The sequence below is a fragment of the Pocillopora damicornis genome, chromosome 3, assembly GCF_964200805.1.
Source record: "Pocillopora damicornis chromosome 3, jaPocDami1.2, whole genome shotgun sequence".
NCBI classification, from domain to species: Eukaryota; Metazoa; Cnidaria; class Anthozoa; order Scleractinia; family Pocilloporidae; genus Pocillopora; species Pocillopora damicornis.
The window spans coordinates 10,117,042-10,136,524 of NC_142672.1; the positions used below are offsets into that span (position 1 = coordinate 10,117,042).

The following is a 19,483-nucleotide window of genomic DNA, read 5'->3' on the forward strand; positions in this document are numbered from 1 at the left end:
ATAAAATATGAATTGTTCGTCTCGGAACGTGTTTCTAAGTATGATAGTTATAAAAGTTTCTTCCAAAGGATTATTTTTAATTCCGCATACAGAGAATACTACAATTTCTCTATAAAATGTAAATTTCGTCTCGGAACGTGTATCTAAATATGGTAGTCATAAAAGATGCTTTATCCTTTCCCGTCATTACCTTTCCAGACGGCCTACAGTCCTTTGTTGAAGCAGAGAAAGTTCTGGAAACTATTAGGTTACATTGCTATATCCGTCGATTACGTCACATCATATCCTCTAAGCGTCCCCACATGACTTCCTCTTTTATTTTCAGTGTTCGCTGTGCAAACGCATCACTGTCCTCTGCTTGGATCCCTCTAAATACAGGATTGCTAACGTTTGACTTCTCTATGATGTTTTAAAAAGCTTTATGGTTAATTTAAGGTATGTTTAGTGGTGTGTAGAGACACAAGCTACTGACGCCTCGGCATTCAATCGCGGCACACTGATTTGTGTAGGGTAAGCTAGCCCAGTCGTACAGGCCGCGTTTTAATTTCAGGTGGGTTCTACTCGTGCTGATGTGATCGGGCTCAGTAGTCTGATCTCAGATCTGTGATTTCAGTCATCATTTTAAATGAAGCAAATCGGCTCTTGATGTAATTAACGAATATCTCCTCAAAATAATGCTATAGATAGCAGAATCGCTTCCCCTTTATTTTGTCCTCTGTTCCTTGGATCTCGTCAGAGACAGGTTTGTTAGCTTTAAATTACTCTGTAATGTTAACGTTGTATTGATAACCTGAGGCATATCCGGAAAAGTGTGTATAGAGAAAAACCACTGATCGATCACCACTAGGGTCTTGATACGTTTGAATATGGCAAAGATATTAAGCCAGTTCGGTCGTACAAGCTGGTTTATTCCTGGTGGGTTCAGCTCTTGCTGGTCTGGTTGAGCTTAAATTAAATAGTTTTATGTCAATTCCGTAATCAATTTACTCATTATTTCAACTGAAGCAAGCCTGCTCTTTACATAGCTATGGAAAGCGCTCGTGCTCTCAGTGTCCTCACGAAATCATATACTATCAATTGAATTACTGCTCAAATCGCTTCCTCTTTTTTTATTTTTAATAATCATTATGCAACTTCTGTTCCTTGAATCTCGCTAGGACATCTAAAGACAGGTTGGTTAAAGTTGAATTTCTCTGTATATTGTTATAGCTATAGGAATAATCTAAAGGTTTACTCTGATGGTGTGCATAGAGACCATAGAGTTACGAGCCACTGGCGCATGATCGTGAGGTTGGGGTATATTTGAATATGGCAAAGTTATCAACTCAGCCATTCGTACAAGCCGCTTTTGCTTTTTGGTGAGTTCTGCGAAGCCCGTGCTGTTGGGCTCAATAATCTGATTTCTAATCTCTAATTTTACTCATAATTTTAACTGAAAGAAGCCAGGTCTTGACGTATTTATTGAGCGGAGCGCTTGTGCTCTTAAAAGTCTTCGCGAAGTAATACTATCAATGGAATGCCCCCTCAAATCGCCTCCTTTTTTTAATTTTCAGCGTCTATTATGCAAGAATATCTCTTTCCTCTGTTCCTTGGAACTCGCTAGAGACAAAATTGAATTACTCTGTATTTTTTTTAAGGTAAATGGATAATCTAAAGTCATATTCTGATGGTATGCACAGAGTTACGAGCCATTTGGCGGCATCAAAATTAGGTTCTCGAGATATTGGTGTGTAAAAAAATTTAACTATTCGTACATGCCGCTTTTTGGTTTCTGGAAGGTTCAGGTCGTGCTAATGTGATCGGGCTCAATAGTTTTAAAGAACATCTGTATTTTTTCGCATAATTTTAAAGGAAGCAAGCTGGCTCTTAACATCAGTAACTATCGAAAGCGTTTGTGCTTTTAATGTCCTCTCGAAATAATTTTATTAATAGCTTGTTTTGTGTTGTGACGCTGGGGGCTCATTTTGTTCAAGGAGTCGACAGACGAATCTTACGGGGAAATGCCGATCAGTGTTTCGATTATAAATTGTATTAAGACGCGGAAATGGTATGTGGGGTTTCAATTAGTATGCTTAAAAATCGTGGGTCTCGCAACGTTTTATATCCGATCTCTAAATCTCGTATTTGTCGTAAGTCTCCAAGTCTCCCATTTCTTTCAAAGTTCTGAAGTTCTGGAAATTTCTTGTATTGCAACTGATGGTCTCGTCAAAAGATAGCCAGAGTTAGCGAAGAAAGTCTGTTTAACACCGTTGTCGTTTAAAAAATATCGCAATGGAGATGCTGATACATCGCAAAAGCTAACGAACGGAAGAGTAGTGCAACTCTAATAATTTACTGTCAGATCTTTATGAACTTGCAATGAACTGAGTTAACCGCTGGTACATGTGATAATAAAGAGTCAGTGTAGCGCCCAGATCGTTCAGTCTCGATCCCAGATTTTCAAACAAGAGTTTCGGTGTCTTGTGATTCTTGTATTATACTACTCGCCACACCTTGCATTAAGTGAATATTCCGTACACTGACTCAGTTTGACACTAGTTCATAGCCTTCAGTACATTTTGTACCAACCATTTCAGCGAAATCAAAATTGGCTCTGGGCTTAATATCCGTATAGAGTAAGAGAAAATTTGTGAATCCTGATTTAGGTGAATAAAGGGGTAAGTTTCTAAAGAAACTGTAGTGCTGCGTCGGTGGGAGAGTATAGCAGGTGATTTAGTGTTAACAACTGGGTTGAAAACGTAAATTAGCCATCTCTACGTTACGAATGAAAGGACAAGTTTTGCATCGTGAGCGAGCGCATTTAAAAGCTCCAGATTGGTCACTGGTTTGAAATGAACTCCTGACTAAAAAACAAAATCGATCGACAGTCAGCTCTACAAACGGCTGAGAAGGAAAACACCGACCGCATTTCATTTACTCTTACATTTCACCCTCACAACCACGCAGTTAAATCTATCATTCTTAAAAATTTTAAATTACTCCAAAACGATTCAGAGACTGGCACTATCTTTTTGCAACCCCCACTTATTTCATTCAAACGTGACAAAAACATAGGCAACTTTTTAGTCAGAAGTCAAGTAGCCGTTTCCTGTTTGCCGTAAACGTCCTAATTAATCTCTCTTTCATGTGCAACAATGTACGGTTGCCACAATTGCACTCCGAATTTCACACAACACTCCCACATTTTTAAGGCAGTCCGAATTTTAAAAGCTCAGTTGGAAATCGAAGACCTGGCCAATCTTATTCAGCATTTATCCTAGCTTTGACATCTTGCTGATTTGAATCCAATAGATTCATACGTTTTTTGTATAATCGTCAGTTGCGCGTTCTGCTTAATGGTTTCCTTTAACAACAACTGTTCTTCCATAGGAGTCAGCTGGCTGTGTCTTGAGCCGGCATGAGTTTGTCCAAACATAACTCCCAGAATAATGATCAACTGTTTCCAGCAGCTGACAAGATAAGGGTTACAATCCTTGCATCAGAATGGGGATCAAGCAAAGGTGGACTATCCAAGTTGAACAGAGAGTTAGCCATTCAGTTGGCTAAGTTTCCTGAAGTGCAAATTTCCTTCTTTGTCCCACAATGTAGCGAAGAGGACAAGAGAGCTGCACTCAGCCACAACATCGAAATTGTTGAAGCAACAAGGCGGCCTGGCTACGATGAACTTGAATGGCTGAGCTTTCCACCAGCTCAGCTCCAAATTGATGTCGTGGTTGGCCATGGGGTAAAACTTGGGCACCAAGCTCAAGTTATTAGAGAGTCTCACAAATGCAAGTGGATTCAAGTTGTCCACACTGATCCGGAGGAGCTTGGAATGTTCAAAACCTATCAAAATTCCATTTCCACAGGCGAGAAAAAGCGCCAAACAGAAGTAGAACTCTATGAGATGGCAGACTTGATTGTAGGAGTTGGACCCAAGTTGTGCGAGGTATTTCGCAGATACCTGCGTTCGTGCAGGTAAAGAAAGATGGAAGCATTCTTGACTTCACTCCAGGTGTTTTTAATGAATCTGTGAATATTAAACACGTCGATAAAGACATGAAACAATGTGGCATTCTAGTGTTTGGCCGAGGAGATGCTGAAGACTTTGAGTTGAAAGGTTTCGATATTGCCGCGAAAGCTGTTGCTAACGTTGAAGACGCTCGTCTTATTTTCGTTGGTGCTCCGAAAGGAAAACACGAACAAATAGCCAAACGTTTTCGCGAATGCGGTGTGCCTGCCGACCGCCTTATTGTGGGAAGCTTTAATAATAATAATAATAATAATAATAATAGTTAATCTTTATTGAGGATGCCAACATCACAGAAAGAGTGGTTTACAGAAGGGTCCTCTAAAGGTAACTACAAATCAATATAATTACGTAAAAATGTAAATATAAATACAATCGAAAAATAAAACAGAAAAACATACATTATATTAAAAAAATTAACACTAATTTAATTAAGCTAGTGCTGCATTAAAAAAAATTAAAATAAAGCTTTCTTGATACCAAGCTTTAAGTGGATCTAGTGCTTATGCCATCAAGGACTGAGGGTTTTGGCTTAACTGGTTTGGAAGCCTTATCAGCTGGTCTCCCTGTGCTTGTCAGTAAGAACTCAGGGTTCGGAGAAGCCCTGAATGAAGTACCATTTGGTGCAACGTGTGTGATTGATTCAGAAGATTCCAAGGTATGGGCTGAAGAGATCAAGAAAGTCCGGCAGAAAAAAAGACAGATACAACTACAGGAGGCTGATGCACTCCGCACCTCTTGCGGCAACAAATACAGCTGGGCCAAGCAAATTCAAGCTTTCGTCACCGAAATGATCAGCATTGTTAACGGTATGGCTTGCAGAGACAACGCTTAACAATCTTCGTCAGGTTATTTTAACTATCGGCGAAAGTATTTTTTTCCTTTTACCTATAAGCGCGTCATTTACTTCTAACGGTCGACCAGGTGATTCCCTACATAAAAAAATAGTGGCGAATATCTGGTGATACTGATGTGAATTAAACGCATAGATTGATTGAAACTGACTTTTTTTTTGGGGGGGGGGGGGGGGGCGGATTAGTGAGAACCATAAAAAGAGAATATTTAGTGTTATCAAGAGAGTGATTCCAAGAGACAAAGCATAGACTTTAAGATTTTAATCAAGGTAAGGGAGAGCCTTTCAATATTCTGCTAACAGGATGATTCAATGATAATAAGTTTGTTAAAAGACCAGTATAGAAATCTAGAACCATGATTAATGCTGATAGATCAGTTCCAACCCCTACAGATCAACTAGAAAACTAAGTTTTGATTGGATTACTTTAACGACGTCATTGAATTAAGACATGCAAATAGTTTTTTTTTTGCTTTCCAGTAGATGCTTCTGTTTGTGAGGTGGGCAGAGCCCAACATCCACACCAATCATCAGGTTTATCTCTTTCCTAGGTTGCGCAAAAGGATAATGATCAGCACGCAGGTATTACATAGCTCAGCACTATAAATCCCTCTTTTATCATCATAAATTTACCATGTATGACTTTCAAAGTTAAAAATACCGTCTGAAACTGGCATAAGAGTAGAACACGCAACGAAATATTCAGAACCCAGTATACCATAGAACTAAATCTTAAATGTCGTCAGCGTGAAAACGATATTTCAGAAGATCATTGGACATGGCCAAAATATTGTAAAGAGGACAATTGTGGCAAAGCTCAAGTAGAGGACGGTCACATCGTTTTGTGATGAAAGGCTTTTCATTTTTCTTCCAGCTACGAACATCATTCATGATCAGCAACAATTGAATTCTGAACAACCAACAAAAAAGGAGACTGAATCGTTGTTGGACCTCCAGAAAACTGCTGCAGACAAAGGATTTGTCATTTGTGACAATCCAGCATCTGGAAACTGCATGTTCTATGCATTGTCAGAACAACTACAACACGTGAAAGGAATCAACATCTCACACAAAGAAATAAGGAAGGAGTTAGTTAGGTTCCTCAAAAACTTTCCCAACCTGGTAAGACCCTTGCTCGGGCGATCATTAACACTAAACTTTATTAAAGTGACCGAGTGATTTAAAGTTACTCGCAAACTTTGGCAAGATATTGATGGAAATCTTTTGAGAAGAAAAGAGCGCTCATGGTTTACTTTGAATCACGTGACAAAACTCTTGTCTTTTATCTTTCTACTTTATTAGTATGCTGACTACCAATGAACACATTAAAATCCACTGACTGATAGCTATTTTAAGTCTTTTGATTAATTTGCTTATTTTTCTCCCCCAAAGCCCGATGGAGCAGAGCTGTTCAAGTTTGTCCACGGATATCCATCTTGGTCTGATTACTTGAGAAACATGAAGAAAGACGGCACTTAGGGTGATCACGTGATACTTCATGCTGCAGCAAACTGCTACAAGACTAGTATTCGTGTGATCAGCAGTCTTGGCTGCGATGTTACGATCAATCCAAGTCATCCCAGTTTTGTCAACACCAGTACATTTGTGGTTGGTCACATTCATGAGAAGCACTATGTAAGCCTTCAACTCAAACAAGGTGCAGGATAAAAATACTCTTGGCAGATAATCTCTTGGTGTCGTTAGCACCTAAATGTACTGTACTTCTCTTTCCAATCCCCTTATTTTCCACATTTTAAATATATTGACCAGACGCGATGGAAATGCAAATGACACCTCCATAAAAATTTTATATTTAAACAATGAACGAGTTACACCGGTCATCGAGGGAACCAACTCACCAGCTTAGCTCGTCGCTACCCTCTTTAAGAGCTGAATGTGCTTTAGTCTTCTGCTTAGGAGCCCTGGGCTTCTAAAACTTCGGAAGAGGTTTTAGATGTGTTTATAAACGGAGGGGCTTATCTCCAAGGGGGCCTATAACCGGAATAGGAAAAGAACTTCAAAACGAGCTATAGCACTGCCAATCAAAAATCAAAACGTCACAATAAATCGAATTCATTCAAATACATTTTTGAATGAATTGAAGCTAACAACACGAAGAAAGCTGAGACATAACAAAACGGAAGCCTAGAGCTTTCCCTTGAAATTCATCATGCTCTCCTGTTATAAGAATTGTAATGTCTAATTCACGGCAGAGTTCCTATCTCCCAAACAAGAAAAGATAGAGGGGGGGGCTTATATCCGGGGAGGCTAATAATCAGATGTAATCTTTGGTAGGTATATAGGCGGCGAGGCCAATAAGTAGAAGGGTGCATAAATGGTAGCTTGCAGTATATAGCAGCAGGTTAAAGGAATAGCCGCGTCGATATGAGAAAAGGGAAGAAATAGGGTTTTCAGTTAGCTAAATCTTCATTCTGCTATGGGGCCTTAAAATTAGACAGTAAGCAGTAAGCGGACGATAAACTCATGAAAAGTTTTACTCTTTGTTTAAAACTATTTCCTTGGCTCCACCCACGTTTTGGATATTTTCATATCAGGCGAGGTGTTTGAAACAGGTGTTGTGCCTTAGACAACTAGAGTGGTGTTGGCACCTAAATGAAATAACGACTTCTTTAACAGATTTTCTACTTAAAGGCATGATATTTACCACATGATAATACGATAATTCGTTTCCGCAGATATTCCTGAGCCTTGCGAGTTGATTGAGAGGATTCGTCAACTGTACAAAATACGTGAAGAACGACTCCTGCCAGTCCCTTGGTGCGAAGATTTCAGTTTTAGTCTGAACGAGATTTTCACCAGGCTCAGAATTGTGAAGTTTTTATATGAAATAATTCATATTTGTACTGCGGTTGTAGATGAAAGTGAAATGTGATCATCGCAGTAAATTTTCCAATTTAAGCAATTGGAAAGAAGAAGCCTGAAAAAAATCAGGGCTTCAACGGGATTCGAACCCGTGACCTCCGCGATACCGGTGCGATGCTCTACCAACTGAGCTATGAAGCCACACATTGGGAGCGAGGTCAATTTTATTGAGTTCATATCTTCCCGTGCAGTGAAATGATGTGAAGTTTTTATATGAAATAATTCATATTTGTACTGCGGTTGTAGATGAAAGTGAAATGTGATCATCGCAGTAAATTTTCCAATTTAAGCAATTGGAAAGAAGAAGCCTGAAAAAAATCAGGGCTTCAACGGGATTCGAACCCGTGACCTCCGCGATACCGGTGCGATGCTCTACCAACTGAGCTATGAAGCCACACATTGGGAGCGAGGTCAATTTTATTGAGTTCAGAATTGTAGGCAAAGATAAGACTAGAGGAGAAATGAAGGACGATATCACAAACATGACAGCTATCTTCAAAACCCATGAAGAATGCGAAGAGCCCTGGACCAAAACCCATGAAGAATACAGAAAGTCCCGGTTTAGGCCCCAGAGTGCGCCTCGGACTAGGCCCAGGACTTCGCCCTAGACTTTGCACAGGCATTTTGGCTCGACGCCTCGGGCCTCGACTCGGGCCCAGACTGCGCCCCAGACTGCACCCCGGACAGTTTTGATCGAAGGGGATCCAGGTATGGGAAAAACAACCTATTGTCAGAAGCTGGCGTACGACTGGGCAACTTCACGAGAACACTGGGACAAGTCCTTCCCGATGATTGCTTTACTTTTACTGCTCAGGTGCCACGATATCAAATCTAACCTTTGGCAAGCAATTGATGACCAACTTCTTCCTGACGACATCGACGAAGAATGTAAAAAAAACCTTTTCAAGTTCATTCGTGAGAATCAGTCCAGGGTTTTGTTTGTTCTTGATGGCTTAGACGAAGCAGACCATAGTGAAATAGACATGTTTATCGATCTCGCTCAAAGTAAAGGACTCCACAAATGCCTTTTTGTTTTCACATCTCGTCATGAATCTGGGATGAAAATGAGGCCCTACTGTGACAATCTGTGGGAGATTGTGGGATTCACAAATGAAGACGCCGAACGTTTTATTTACAAGTACTTTAGAAACATGGAAAACTTAGCTGAGAGACTTCTTAAAGAGATTAGGTCAAGATCAGACTTACGCCAACTGACATCAAATCCTCTTAACACCGCACTACTGTGCATTCTTTGTGAAGATTTTAAAGAAGCCTTTCCAGAGAGCAGAACTCAGTTGTACATTGAAATCGTAAAGTGTGTCTTGAGAAGATATGAAAAAAAGAAAGGATTTTCCAGCAACAATGAAGATTTAATTGAAGTTTACGAAGGGGAACTCAGAAGCTTGGGGCGTATAGCGTTACAATCTCTTCTTGAGGGTGAGCTATATATCGAAGGAAGCAAAGTAAACGCTAATCATTTTAATACTGTAAAGAAGTTTGGATTTCTGTCAGTTCAGTCTGGAGGTAGTAAGAGAAAGCCTTGCTTTCGATATGGCTTTTTGCACAAGAGCTTTCAAGAGTTCTTTGCCGGTTTTTATCTTGCTTTAAAGAATGTCAGAGAAGAAGAGGAAGCAGAAATCACACTCATAGATAAAAGATTTCTAGGTGAACTGCAGCAGGTGCTTTTGTACATATGTGGAGTTGTTGCCATGCAATCCGAGGAAACTGCTAAACTCCTTATACGGAAAATTACTGCTTATGTAAATAGGTTAAGAGCGAAAAAAAAAGTTGGGAGAATCATAAAATTGGCATTTGGTTTAATAGAGGAATGTGGAAAATGTAAGAAAAACCTTCAGTCCCAGTTGCTTCATGAGTTTGGGACTCACCTCCAGCTTAACGCTTGCACCTTAGAAATGATTCCGCGACTAGACTTTTTTTTGGAAAGTCTTTCATGCAATACATTTTTGACTGGTCTAGATTTTTTTTTTCTAATTCCTATTTCTAGGAATTTCGAGTTCGGTGGTCATGTGATTAGCGACAAAGGAATTGCTCTACTCTCTCAGGCCCTTTCAGTCATTACTACATTGACTCATTTGAACTTGGGTAACAATGAGATTAATGATTCTGGTGCCGCTTCTCTCTCTCAGGCCATTTCAGTCAATACTTCATTGACTCATTTGAACTTGAGTGGAAATAAGATTGGTGTTTCTGGTGCTGTTTTTCTCTCCCAGGGTCTTAAAGTCAATACTACATTGACTAATTTGAACTTGGGTCACAATGAGATTGATGATTCTGGTGCTGCTTTTCTCTCTGAGGCTCTTAAAGTCAATACTAAATTGACTAATTTGAACTTGACTAGCACTGAGATTGGTGCTTCTGGTGCAGCTTCTCTCTCTCAGGCTCTTTCAGTCAATACCACGTTGACTAATTTGGATTTGGGTCACAATGATATTGATGATTCTGGTGCTGCTTCTCTCTCTCAGGCTCTTTTAGTCAATACTACATTGACTGATTTGAACTTGACTAACATTAAGATTGGTGCTTCCGGTGCAGATTCTCTCTCTCAGGCTCTTTCAGTTAATACTTCATTGACTCATTTGGACTTGGGTGTCAATAGGATTGGTGCATCTGGTGCTGCTTCTCTCTCTAAGGCTCTTTCAGTCAATAGCAGTTTGACTGATTTGAATTTGTGGCTTAATATGCTTGGTGCTTCTGGTGCTGCTTCTCTCTCTCATGCCCTTTCAGTCAATAGCAGTTTGACTAATTTGAACTTGGGCGGCAATATGATTGATGATTCTGGTGCTACTTTTCTCTCTCGTGCCCTTTCAGTCAACGCTAAATTGATTCATTTGGACTTGGGTTTCAATTGGATTGGTGCATCTGGTGCTGCTTCTCTCTCTCATGCTATTTCGGTCAATAGCAGTTTAACTAATTTGAACTTGACTAACAATAAGATTGGTTCTTCTGGTGTTGCTTCTCTCTCTATTTCCCTTTCAGTCAATCAAAGTTTGACTAATTTGAATTTGTGTGGCAATAAGATTGATTATTCTGGTGTCACTGCTCTCTCTCAGGCTCTTTTAGCCAACACTAAGTTGACTGACTTGAATTTGGATTGCGATAAAAGTGATTGTTTATGTCTCGTTGATGCTCTTTCAGTCAATACTTCATTGGCTCATTTGATCTTGAATGGGCAGAACATTGATCTTGCTGGTGATGTGATGTGATGTGATTGATCTTGCGGATCTGGATATTTAGATCGATATCTCTAGTAATGTGTCTAATGTATCCAGATATGATCAAAAGTTCTAGCAGCCATGTGCATTTATACTCTTTAATGAGCTACAAGCTAATTGTATTTTAACTGGAAACAGCAAAATGATTCGACATTTGATTTAGTTTTGCTCCAGACCTAGTTCAATATCATGATTGCATGGGTTGTAAATATTTACACTCGCGTGAACGACGAAAGATGAGTGTCAGTCTTTAATGACTTCTAGCACCTCACTCAGAGAAGTATAAAATGTGCAAGAAGACCTCACCTTTACTTTCAGGTATATGCACCATTATCTTACCTTGTTGTATACTTGATTAATTCAAGCGAAAAAACGACTTGAATTATTGGTACTAGTTTTTTTTTTTCTGAAAAGATGAAGTGTTGTATTCGAATGATTGATTGGAAAAAAAACAACTGTTTCATGAATTAAACACTGTCAAGTAACTTTAATAAGAGTTGGAAATAAAGTTTTATCAAGACAGTTGGATCGCATTTTTTCGTGTCTTTTTTTCGGAGCAGAAGGAGGGGGCACAGTTTTTCCACGTGAGGAGATCGGAAAGGGGAAGAGTAAAAATGCATCTAATCCAAAGAAAGACGTTTCCGACAGTGTTTGAGTCAGAGACTAGGATATAGATAGGTGTTAAGATTAAGACTGTATAATGGTCAACTCCAACTCAATATTTCAATACTCTCTTAGAAGTTATATAGGAGCGGAAAAGGAGGCGAGGGACCTAAAATAAAAAACAAAATAAACAAAATTAATTAAAAAAGGAATTTTAATCTATTACCACAGATTGCCTCTGGAAGGATGTCAAGAAATAACAAATTAATTGCGATTCGTTGACGAATCGTCACACCAGATGTCGAATCGTGCGTTAACATACCGGAAGTCAAGAGGCGTAAGCAACATGTGAAATTACGATAGTATGCCGGAAGTCGAATCGTGCGTTAACATATCGGAAGTCGATGAAGATCCGTCATACCGGATGTCGATTTGCAGAAGAAGACATGGACCTCCCACGTTCTTAGAGCGTGAAATGACCCGAAGTCTATTGTCTTACACGCTGGTGGTGAGGCGGCCGTCAGGTTCTCCTAAAAATCCGTTATACTAGAAGTAAAACGGATCGATTTACGAGAAAAAAGACGGCGCAGCCATGGGGAGTCCGGTTTCCGCTGTTATTGCCAACCTCTACATGGAAAGTTTCGAAGAACAGGTAATAACTACATCATCCTATGAGCCTAGGATCTGGAAACGCCACGTGGACGATACCTTTACCATCCTGGATCGCGAAAACGTAGACGACTTCTTTCAGCATTTAAACAACCAGTAGCCTTCCATCCGCTTCACCATGGAGACAGAGAAAGACAACAAACTCGCCTTCCAAGACACCGTAGTTTTAAGAGAACCTGACGGCCGCCTCACCACCAACGTATACAGGAAGCCCACGCGCACCGATCAATACTCAGCGTATGATTCACACCACCCTAAAACAGTAAAACGCGGTATTATTAAGTGCCTTTAAGAGCGCGCCAAACGTCTCGTAACAAAACCCTCCGTCATCTCCGAGGAGAAAAAACATCTGTCATTTGTTCTGGTTTCCAATGGTTATCCTTTTTCTTTCTTAAACTTACCAAGACCGAAAAACCAAACAACAGTACCGAACCCGCCAACAAGTTCAAACTACTGCGGTTTTACCTTATGTCAAAGATTTGTCCGAACAGCTTCGCCGTTGCCTACAACAACAAGGCGTAGGCGCTGTTTTCAAGTCGGAGACTACACTAAGATCTCAGTTAGTACGACCAAAGGACGCTGTCGACCCGGCTAAACAAGATGGCGTAGTTTACAGGATTCCCTGCGAATGCGGCAAGGTGTACATCGGAGAGACTGGAAGACCTATGCAAGACAGAATTAAGGAGCACGATCGAGACATTCGACTCGCCCGAACCGAGACCTCCGCCGTTTCAGAGCATGGCCACAACACCGGACACAAGTCACTCTGTAACGAAGTAAAGTTTTTTGATCGTGACCCTTATTACTACACGCGCAGGGTCAAAGAGGCATTTCATATAAGACTTCCCCCTTTCAACGTCAACAGGGATAGTGGAATAGAAATTCCAGGCGTGGATGCCCACGATCAAAAACCACAACAACAAGAGAGCCGTACGACAGCGGACGGCTGAGGGAGCAAATCACTGAGTGAACAGCAAGGATCGAAATGCACCAATTACAGCTGTTGAAAAAACAACAACTAATTACAGCAGAGCATCATGCTATATAAGATCACGCATGACCAGTCCACCTCATCGCCTGAAGAAGACTAGCAGTATGCAGCCGAAACGTCGCGACTATACGTGACTACATCGTGAGACAAACGAAAAACTTAGCTGTCTTAAGTGTCTTGCAAATCGACATCCGGAATGACGGGTCGTCATTTGTTGTCACGATTCTTTCGATTCGTGTCGGTTCGACAACATCTTCAACCCCCTATCGCAGACACTTGCGGAATATTTTCTAAGTCACCTGCAAATTTACTTCCGGTATGCGTTTCCATATCATAAGAGATGATTTCTCAGACCTCCGGTATCAAAACACCATGCCGCGAATCGACTTTCGGTTTAACAATTCGTCAATTGCCTTTGACGATTCGTAGCGGTTTGCGTGTATTGGACAACCCTCACTACCGAAGGGGTATACTAAGAAAGGAAAGAAAATATTGTAGAGTATTTTTGTGAACGTTTGGGGAAACACGCGCAATCATTGTTTGACCAGCCAAAACGACATCTCAACATGACTGGTAGAAGATTTACGCGTACTTCAACCAGTTATGTGTCGCTTGACACGAAATTGTTCAGTAAAACTCTTGCAAAACACCAGATTATTTCCACATCAAAAGCAGTATAAATATTACCGCTACTGCTCGCACAATGAGAATCTAGGGGTGACAAAACTCAGTATTTCTATCAGACCAGTCGTAAAATGCATATTCTAATAGGTAAAAGAGTTTTTCTCCTTGGTTAATCTCAATCTTCCGCGCTGCACTTCAATTACTTACGGTTTCTTAGATCAGGCCAAAATTACAAGAACAATGTTAACGATTTTTTGGTCCAGGAGTCTGAAAGTCTTGGATTTATTTTGTCTCTTTCTGCATAAAAGTGAATGGATCAGAATAAATTGGTTGGAAGTTGCCCCGATTTGTTTTGTTATATTGTTATCTGACGCTAGGCAAGTAGCAAAAATAATTTTGTAGGTATTGTCAATCAAGTTTTCAGTGGAGGGTTGATATCAAAGATCGTGGCCTTAGTTGGGTGTTCGTTCATTTCTCTCAGACGCTTTTTGTTAACATAACATTGACCAATTTGGACTTGGAGTGGAATGGGATTGGCGTTTTTGTTGCTGTTTCTCTCTCTCAGGCCCATTCAGTTAGTACTTTACTGACTCATTTGGATTTAATGGGGAAATTGGTGATACCGGTGATCCTCGTCACTCCTAGAATCTTTCATTAAACACTACATTCACTGATGTGAACTTGAAATGGAAAGGGATTGGTGACTGTGGTGCTGCTTCTCTCTCTCAGGCTCTCTCAGTCAATACTACACTTTACTCTTTCTCAGGCCCTTTGAACCATTTAAACTTGAGGGGTAATACAGTAATACTAGTGTTTCTGGTGCTGCAACTCACTCTCTCAGACTCTTTCAGCCAATGCTACATTAACTTATCTGAACTTGTCTGAAAACGACATTGGTAATTCTGTTGCTGCCAGATGTAGACGGCGAAAGTCTCAGCTTAACCATTTGCGTAAACAGATTGAGATTTTAGCATGGAAATGAAATTATATCCCCTCTCTCCTCTTCAGCTAAACAGGCCATCACTAATGTAATTCATCCTAATATCAACTAACGCAATATAGATCCGTATGATTCGGAGCAAATGAAATCTTCATGTACCTCTCTGAGAAGTTTTGTTTCCTTTCTGGGGCGTTTAAATCGTGTCTCTTTTTTCCCCTATCTCAGTTTTCCCCCTCCCCACCAGCTATGTGTCGGAGAACGAGGTAAGGCATGGTCAATACAACCTCACGGACAACAGGCCCCAAACCTCAGTTCTCTTCAAGCTCGGAAGTGTCGCAAACAGCAGTATCTGATTGATAGCGTGTTTCTGTACATGTTTTTTCCTTCCCTTAAACATAAAGCTAAGTGATTTATTTGAAACTTAGTTAAGTCTATTAATATTCAATCAAATTTCATTGAGGTTTTCTCTCAAATGACTAAGTTGCATTTATCTCGGTAGATATTTTCTCCTCAGCGTAGCTCGTCCCTTCACAACGAACATTTAGTGTGGTCCTCCCGTGGTTAAACTGTTTGTGGAAGTGGTGAAAATGAAAGCTGAATTATATTTTAAATACCCGCCTAGCATGCGGGAGTACACATGTAAAAATCATCAACTTTTCTTTCCCTTAGTAAGACCTTTCAACTGAAACTTAGACATGAATAGTGTTGCTCCTAAGGTTCAGCCAGGTTTTCTTTATTGTTGGTCGCTGAAACAGTGATTCGCATGAAGGAAACAGACGTCACTTTCTGAAATTACACATTTAGCAGTGGTGATTATTTTTACACGTCCTCTGACACAATAGGATGCTTTATACAACATTATGTTACTGCGAAACGCAATTTCCTTTCAGCTGACCACTAAGGAAAACGCTGTGGGCTCATGTTATGCTTTCGTTTTCCAAATGATCGGAGGGAAAAATTTGGTGAACTTTTGATCTTCGCTTGAAATTTAGGGAAAGAGAGTTACCTAGGACTAAAGTTAGTTACAGAATCTTTAAAACAAGCTTATCTTTACTCAATCATTTTACAAGGAGCGTTTTTACGAAGACGTTTGGACATGTCCCCCGTTTCGGGGGTTGAGAAACACGCGTACGACACAACGTGATATTTTGGGTAGAAGATCAAAGAGAGGCGTATATTTGCTGAATACTGAAAGATGTCTTCGCCTGTGGTTTGTGCGTTTCTTTTCAGGTGGATTCTCCCACTCGTTTTGCTTGGAGGTGGGTACTAAATTTTGAACGATTGTTTCATAACAGCAAGCTATCCCATTTCGGTATCACGACATTTATTACACAAGGACCTTTTAAACTGAAAATTTTGGGGGATTTCTGTAATATATTTGGCTAAGTTAAGTTTCATTTTGCCTATCTTTGTTAAGTATTGGATATTTTTCAGTACTTCGAGCTTCAACTTCTTCTATGTACGTAAACGGTGGAGAAATAATTATAGCAAAAGTTTCCTGCTAACCCGGCGAAGATCGATCTCCCAGATCGAACCTGTCCAGACGAATAAGAATTTAATTCAAATGTCATCAAACCAGCGGACTGTGAAAGTCGCTTACTGAGCACATTCGTTTTCTTTCTGAAGAGTAAATGCATTAGTTGTATAATCGAAACTGTGCCTCTTTCAATTTCAAGTATCTAAAGCTCTTAATTGCTTTATTACCACAAGTATTTTGGTGGTGACGTAATCTGTTGAAGTTGAACCAGTATCATAATTACCCATTTTACAAATCTACACATTGCATCATAGCCATCAACAGGCATTGAAAATCGATATAAATCAATATCAGTTGATCCATTGTTTTCTGGTTATCAAATTTCTTATGTTGTGAACGCTGTAAAAGGCGGAATTATCACGCAGAGACATCAATCGATCAGTGCGTGTTTAAAATTTTCTTTATTGCAGTAACAAGAAGTTAATCAAATATTTTCTCTTGTATTTATTTCATTTACATAAATTGATCAATAAACCTTTTGTTGTCACATGTTGTTGATGCATAGAATCATCCAAGGTCTTGGATCTGTAAAATTATTCCTTCTTTGTTCGTTTTTAGCTTGTTGTTTCAGATTTAATGGATTCTCTGTTATCTACTTATGCTGCCTCTTAGCAGTTCCTCTTCTTCCAAATCCATCACGAGGTTTGAAATATCTCTTGCTTTATTTCCTATGAATTGAATAATTTTTTTTTTCTATCCACAATATGTGAAATTTTAAACAAACTCTAAGCTAACTCATAATTTTTAACTCGTGAATTGCGCGCATGCGCAAGAGCGAGTTATAGATACGATGTGGGGAATAGCATTCGCTCGCTCGCTCGCTCGATTGGTCGATTCCTGTAAACTTTTTTTAGATTTTAGGCTTTTGAGTACATTTGATAGTTTTTGGCGAGCAATAAACAGACGAAATGGCGATCTTTGTTGCTAAGAATAGTGGTGGGGTGAAAAAGAAGCCAATGATAATCTTAAAAGAGTTTTTTTTTTCATTTTAGTTTCAACAAGCGGCGCCAGCGACTGGCAAGCATTCAAGGATTCACACTGAAATAACAACAACCTTCGTTTTTCATAAAATTGTAATTTACAATCCTTGAACTTGAAAACAATCCGAAGATTCATTGAAAATATCACTTACTGCGAAGCGCTCGGAGTTTACAGATGTTCAAAAGCTTTTTCTGTTATAGCGTGAGATTGAGGACAAAATTGATCATTACGTTTCGTCGCGTGTGTTTTTCCTGTGTGAAGCAACAGAAGATGCCGGCGACTGACTAAATAACAAGTTAACACGAAAATCAAATAACACTTAGACAAACAATTTTAGCTACCGATTTTCAGTGAATTTTTAAAGAACAATTTTCTCGTAAGTTTCAAGACAATTTGAAGATTCAACATATATACAACGTACTAAAATGCGAAAGTTACACACCACAAAATTGATAAATAGGCCTGAAATGAAATTCTATCTTGTTATTGATTATACGTTGCCTAGCACGTGACTTAAATCTACCCAGGCGGAGATCTAAAATGACGGTGGCAGGCTTGGCCTAGTTATATCACTCAAAACTCGTTCCCGTTTGTCTCATTTGATAAAGAGGGAATCGTTAATGTTTTCATTAAGACAGTATTGCCTTGATTTTCTAATATTTACAACGAAAGACAGTAAATTTCACTTTTCACCCACATTTACTTCCAACCTTTTCTTTTGAACCAGAAACAAAAATGATAGACGTTTAAAACACATGACATCATCCACCTTGTTAAATGTAATAGCATGATCATTTCAATTGTAATGCCTTCTTGTCCCAACGTTACTTTGTTTCTTTGCTACATTAGCGAACACTGAACTACTGCTCGTACTCTAGATGACAATCAACCACAAAATTCCCTAAACCAGATAACATTAAACATAATCTCAAAAATCATGTGTCAATTCACGAGTTTGCTCACAGAGCACTTTGATTATTTGAACAGCTTTAGGCCCCACAGGAAATTTTCAGAAGACCCTTCTTGGCCTATCAGTGTTTGCCTTGATGGCACAGATTGCATTCCAGATAGTCTTAGCAGCATTACCACCATATGGACATTTCTTTCCAAACTGTAAGTACAAGGGGAACTGTGTGAGTTCTCTTTGCTTTTTTCAATGCCTTAGCCCTGAATACCTTAACCCTTTCACTCCCACAAGTGACCAAGACAGAATTTCTCCTTACAATATCAATACAATATCAAGCAGGCAGGTGATGAGAATAGAGAAGAATATCAATCATGGGATTATTAGTTGATCCAATACCAAATTCTCTGAGCTAACATTGTGAGAATTGTATGGCAGATGGTAAGGAGAATTACTAATTAGATCTAGGGAGTGAAAGGGTTAACATCAGTATGCATATTCTCTATACTGTTCTCTATACATTTCCTATGGTATTGATGAGGAGGATTTGTACAATAAACAAGAGCTTTGTGAGTAGGTAGTCATTTCCTGTATTCTCATAACCTTACTGTTTGATTCAGTAATGATAATGTATGGAGAAGTAAGATGTTAGTCACTCTCAGTGGTCAAAGGTTTAACCCTTAGGAGTGACCAATACAGAATTTCTCCTTGCAATATCAATAACATTTCAAGCAAAAATGTGAGGTGGAGCAAGAAAAATAACAACTACAGGATGTTGTTTATTAATATCATCAACCTCTTAGAGGTAAAGAACAGAAAGAGTATGGCAGATAATGAAGAGAATTGAGAAATCTTGATGCTAAATATTTAATTTGATTTTTTTTCTGTCACATATATCATTAGATTTAATTGTTTTTCAATATAATTTGGATAGTATACTAATAGTATATGGATTCAACTTTATCTATATTTCTGGGTTGAAATATTATGCAATAAATCATTTACTATTATTTTCAATGTAGGTTCTAGGTATGAGCAACTTACCAGGCAAATTGGACTCAGTAGGTAAAACATTTGCTCTTTGTCATCTGACTTTTCTCCCATACGTCTTTTCAATCTGAATTTGTTGTTACACTAGCCTGTAGCTCTTTTAAAAGTGGAACTCAGCTAGTGTTTTCATGTACTTTCTCTGGGTGGTCTTATCACAAAGAAGTTTATCCCTTTAACTCCCATGAGTGACCAAGACAGAACTTCTC

At 39.3% G+C, this 19,483-nt stretch overlaps 1 protein-coding gene and 2 pseudogenes across 3 annotated transcripts in view; all 3 read left to right on the top strand.

Moving 5' to 3' along the window:
* Nucleotides 1-3,375: 3,375 nt before the first annotated feature.
* On the top strand, nucleotides 3,376-10,969 carry LOC113680957 (uncharacterized; annotated as a pseudogene). The gene is made up of 8 exons (XR_016184713.1): nucleotides 3,376-4,336; nucleotides 4,501-4,818; nucleotides 5,343-5,362; nucleotides 5,688-5,984; nucleotides 6,255-6,519; nucleotides 7,559-7,697; nucleotides 8,176-8,265; nucleotides 8,422-10,969. The product of XR_016184713.1 is annotated as an uncharacterized LOC113680957 (transcript).
* A 1,285-nt stretch (nucleotides 10,970-12,254) lies between these two features.
* Nucleotides 12,255-13,352, top strand: LOC149048164 (uncharacterized; annotated as a pseudogene).
* A 2,352-nt stretch (nucleotides 13,353-15,704) lies between these two features.
* Nucleotides 15,705-19,483, top strand: part of LOC113684639 (piezo-type mechanosensitive ion channel component 1) — a 33,252-nt gene continuing 29,473 nt past the window's right edge. For both annotated transcript variants that reach the window (XM_089201653.1, XM_089201654.1), the window contains exons 1-4: nucleotides 15,705-16,064; nucleotides 16,901-16,984; nucleotides 18,311-18,436; nucleotides 19,250-19,292. In XM_089201653.1, the coding sequence (XP_089057779.1) occupies nucleotides 16,001-16,064; nucleotides 16,901-16,984; nucleotides 18,311-18,436; nucleotides 19,250-19,292 (317 nt within the window). In that variant the 5' untranslated portion in view covers nucleotides 15,705-16,000. The remainder of the gene's footprint in view (nucleotides 16,065-16,900; nucleotides 16,985-18,310; nucleotides 18,437-19,249; nucleotides 19,293-19,483) is intronic.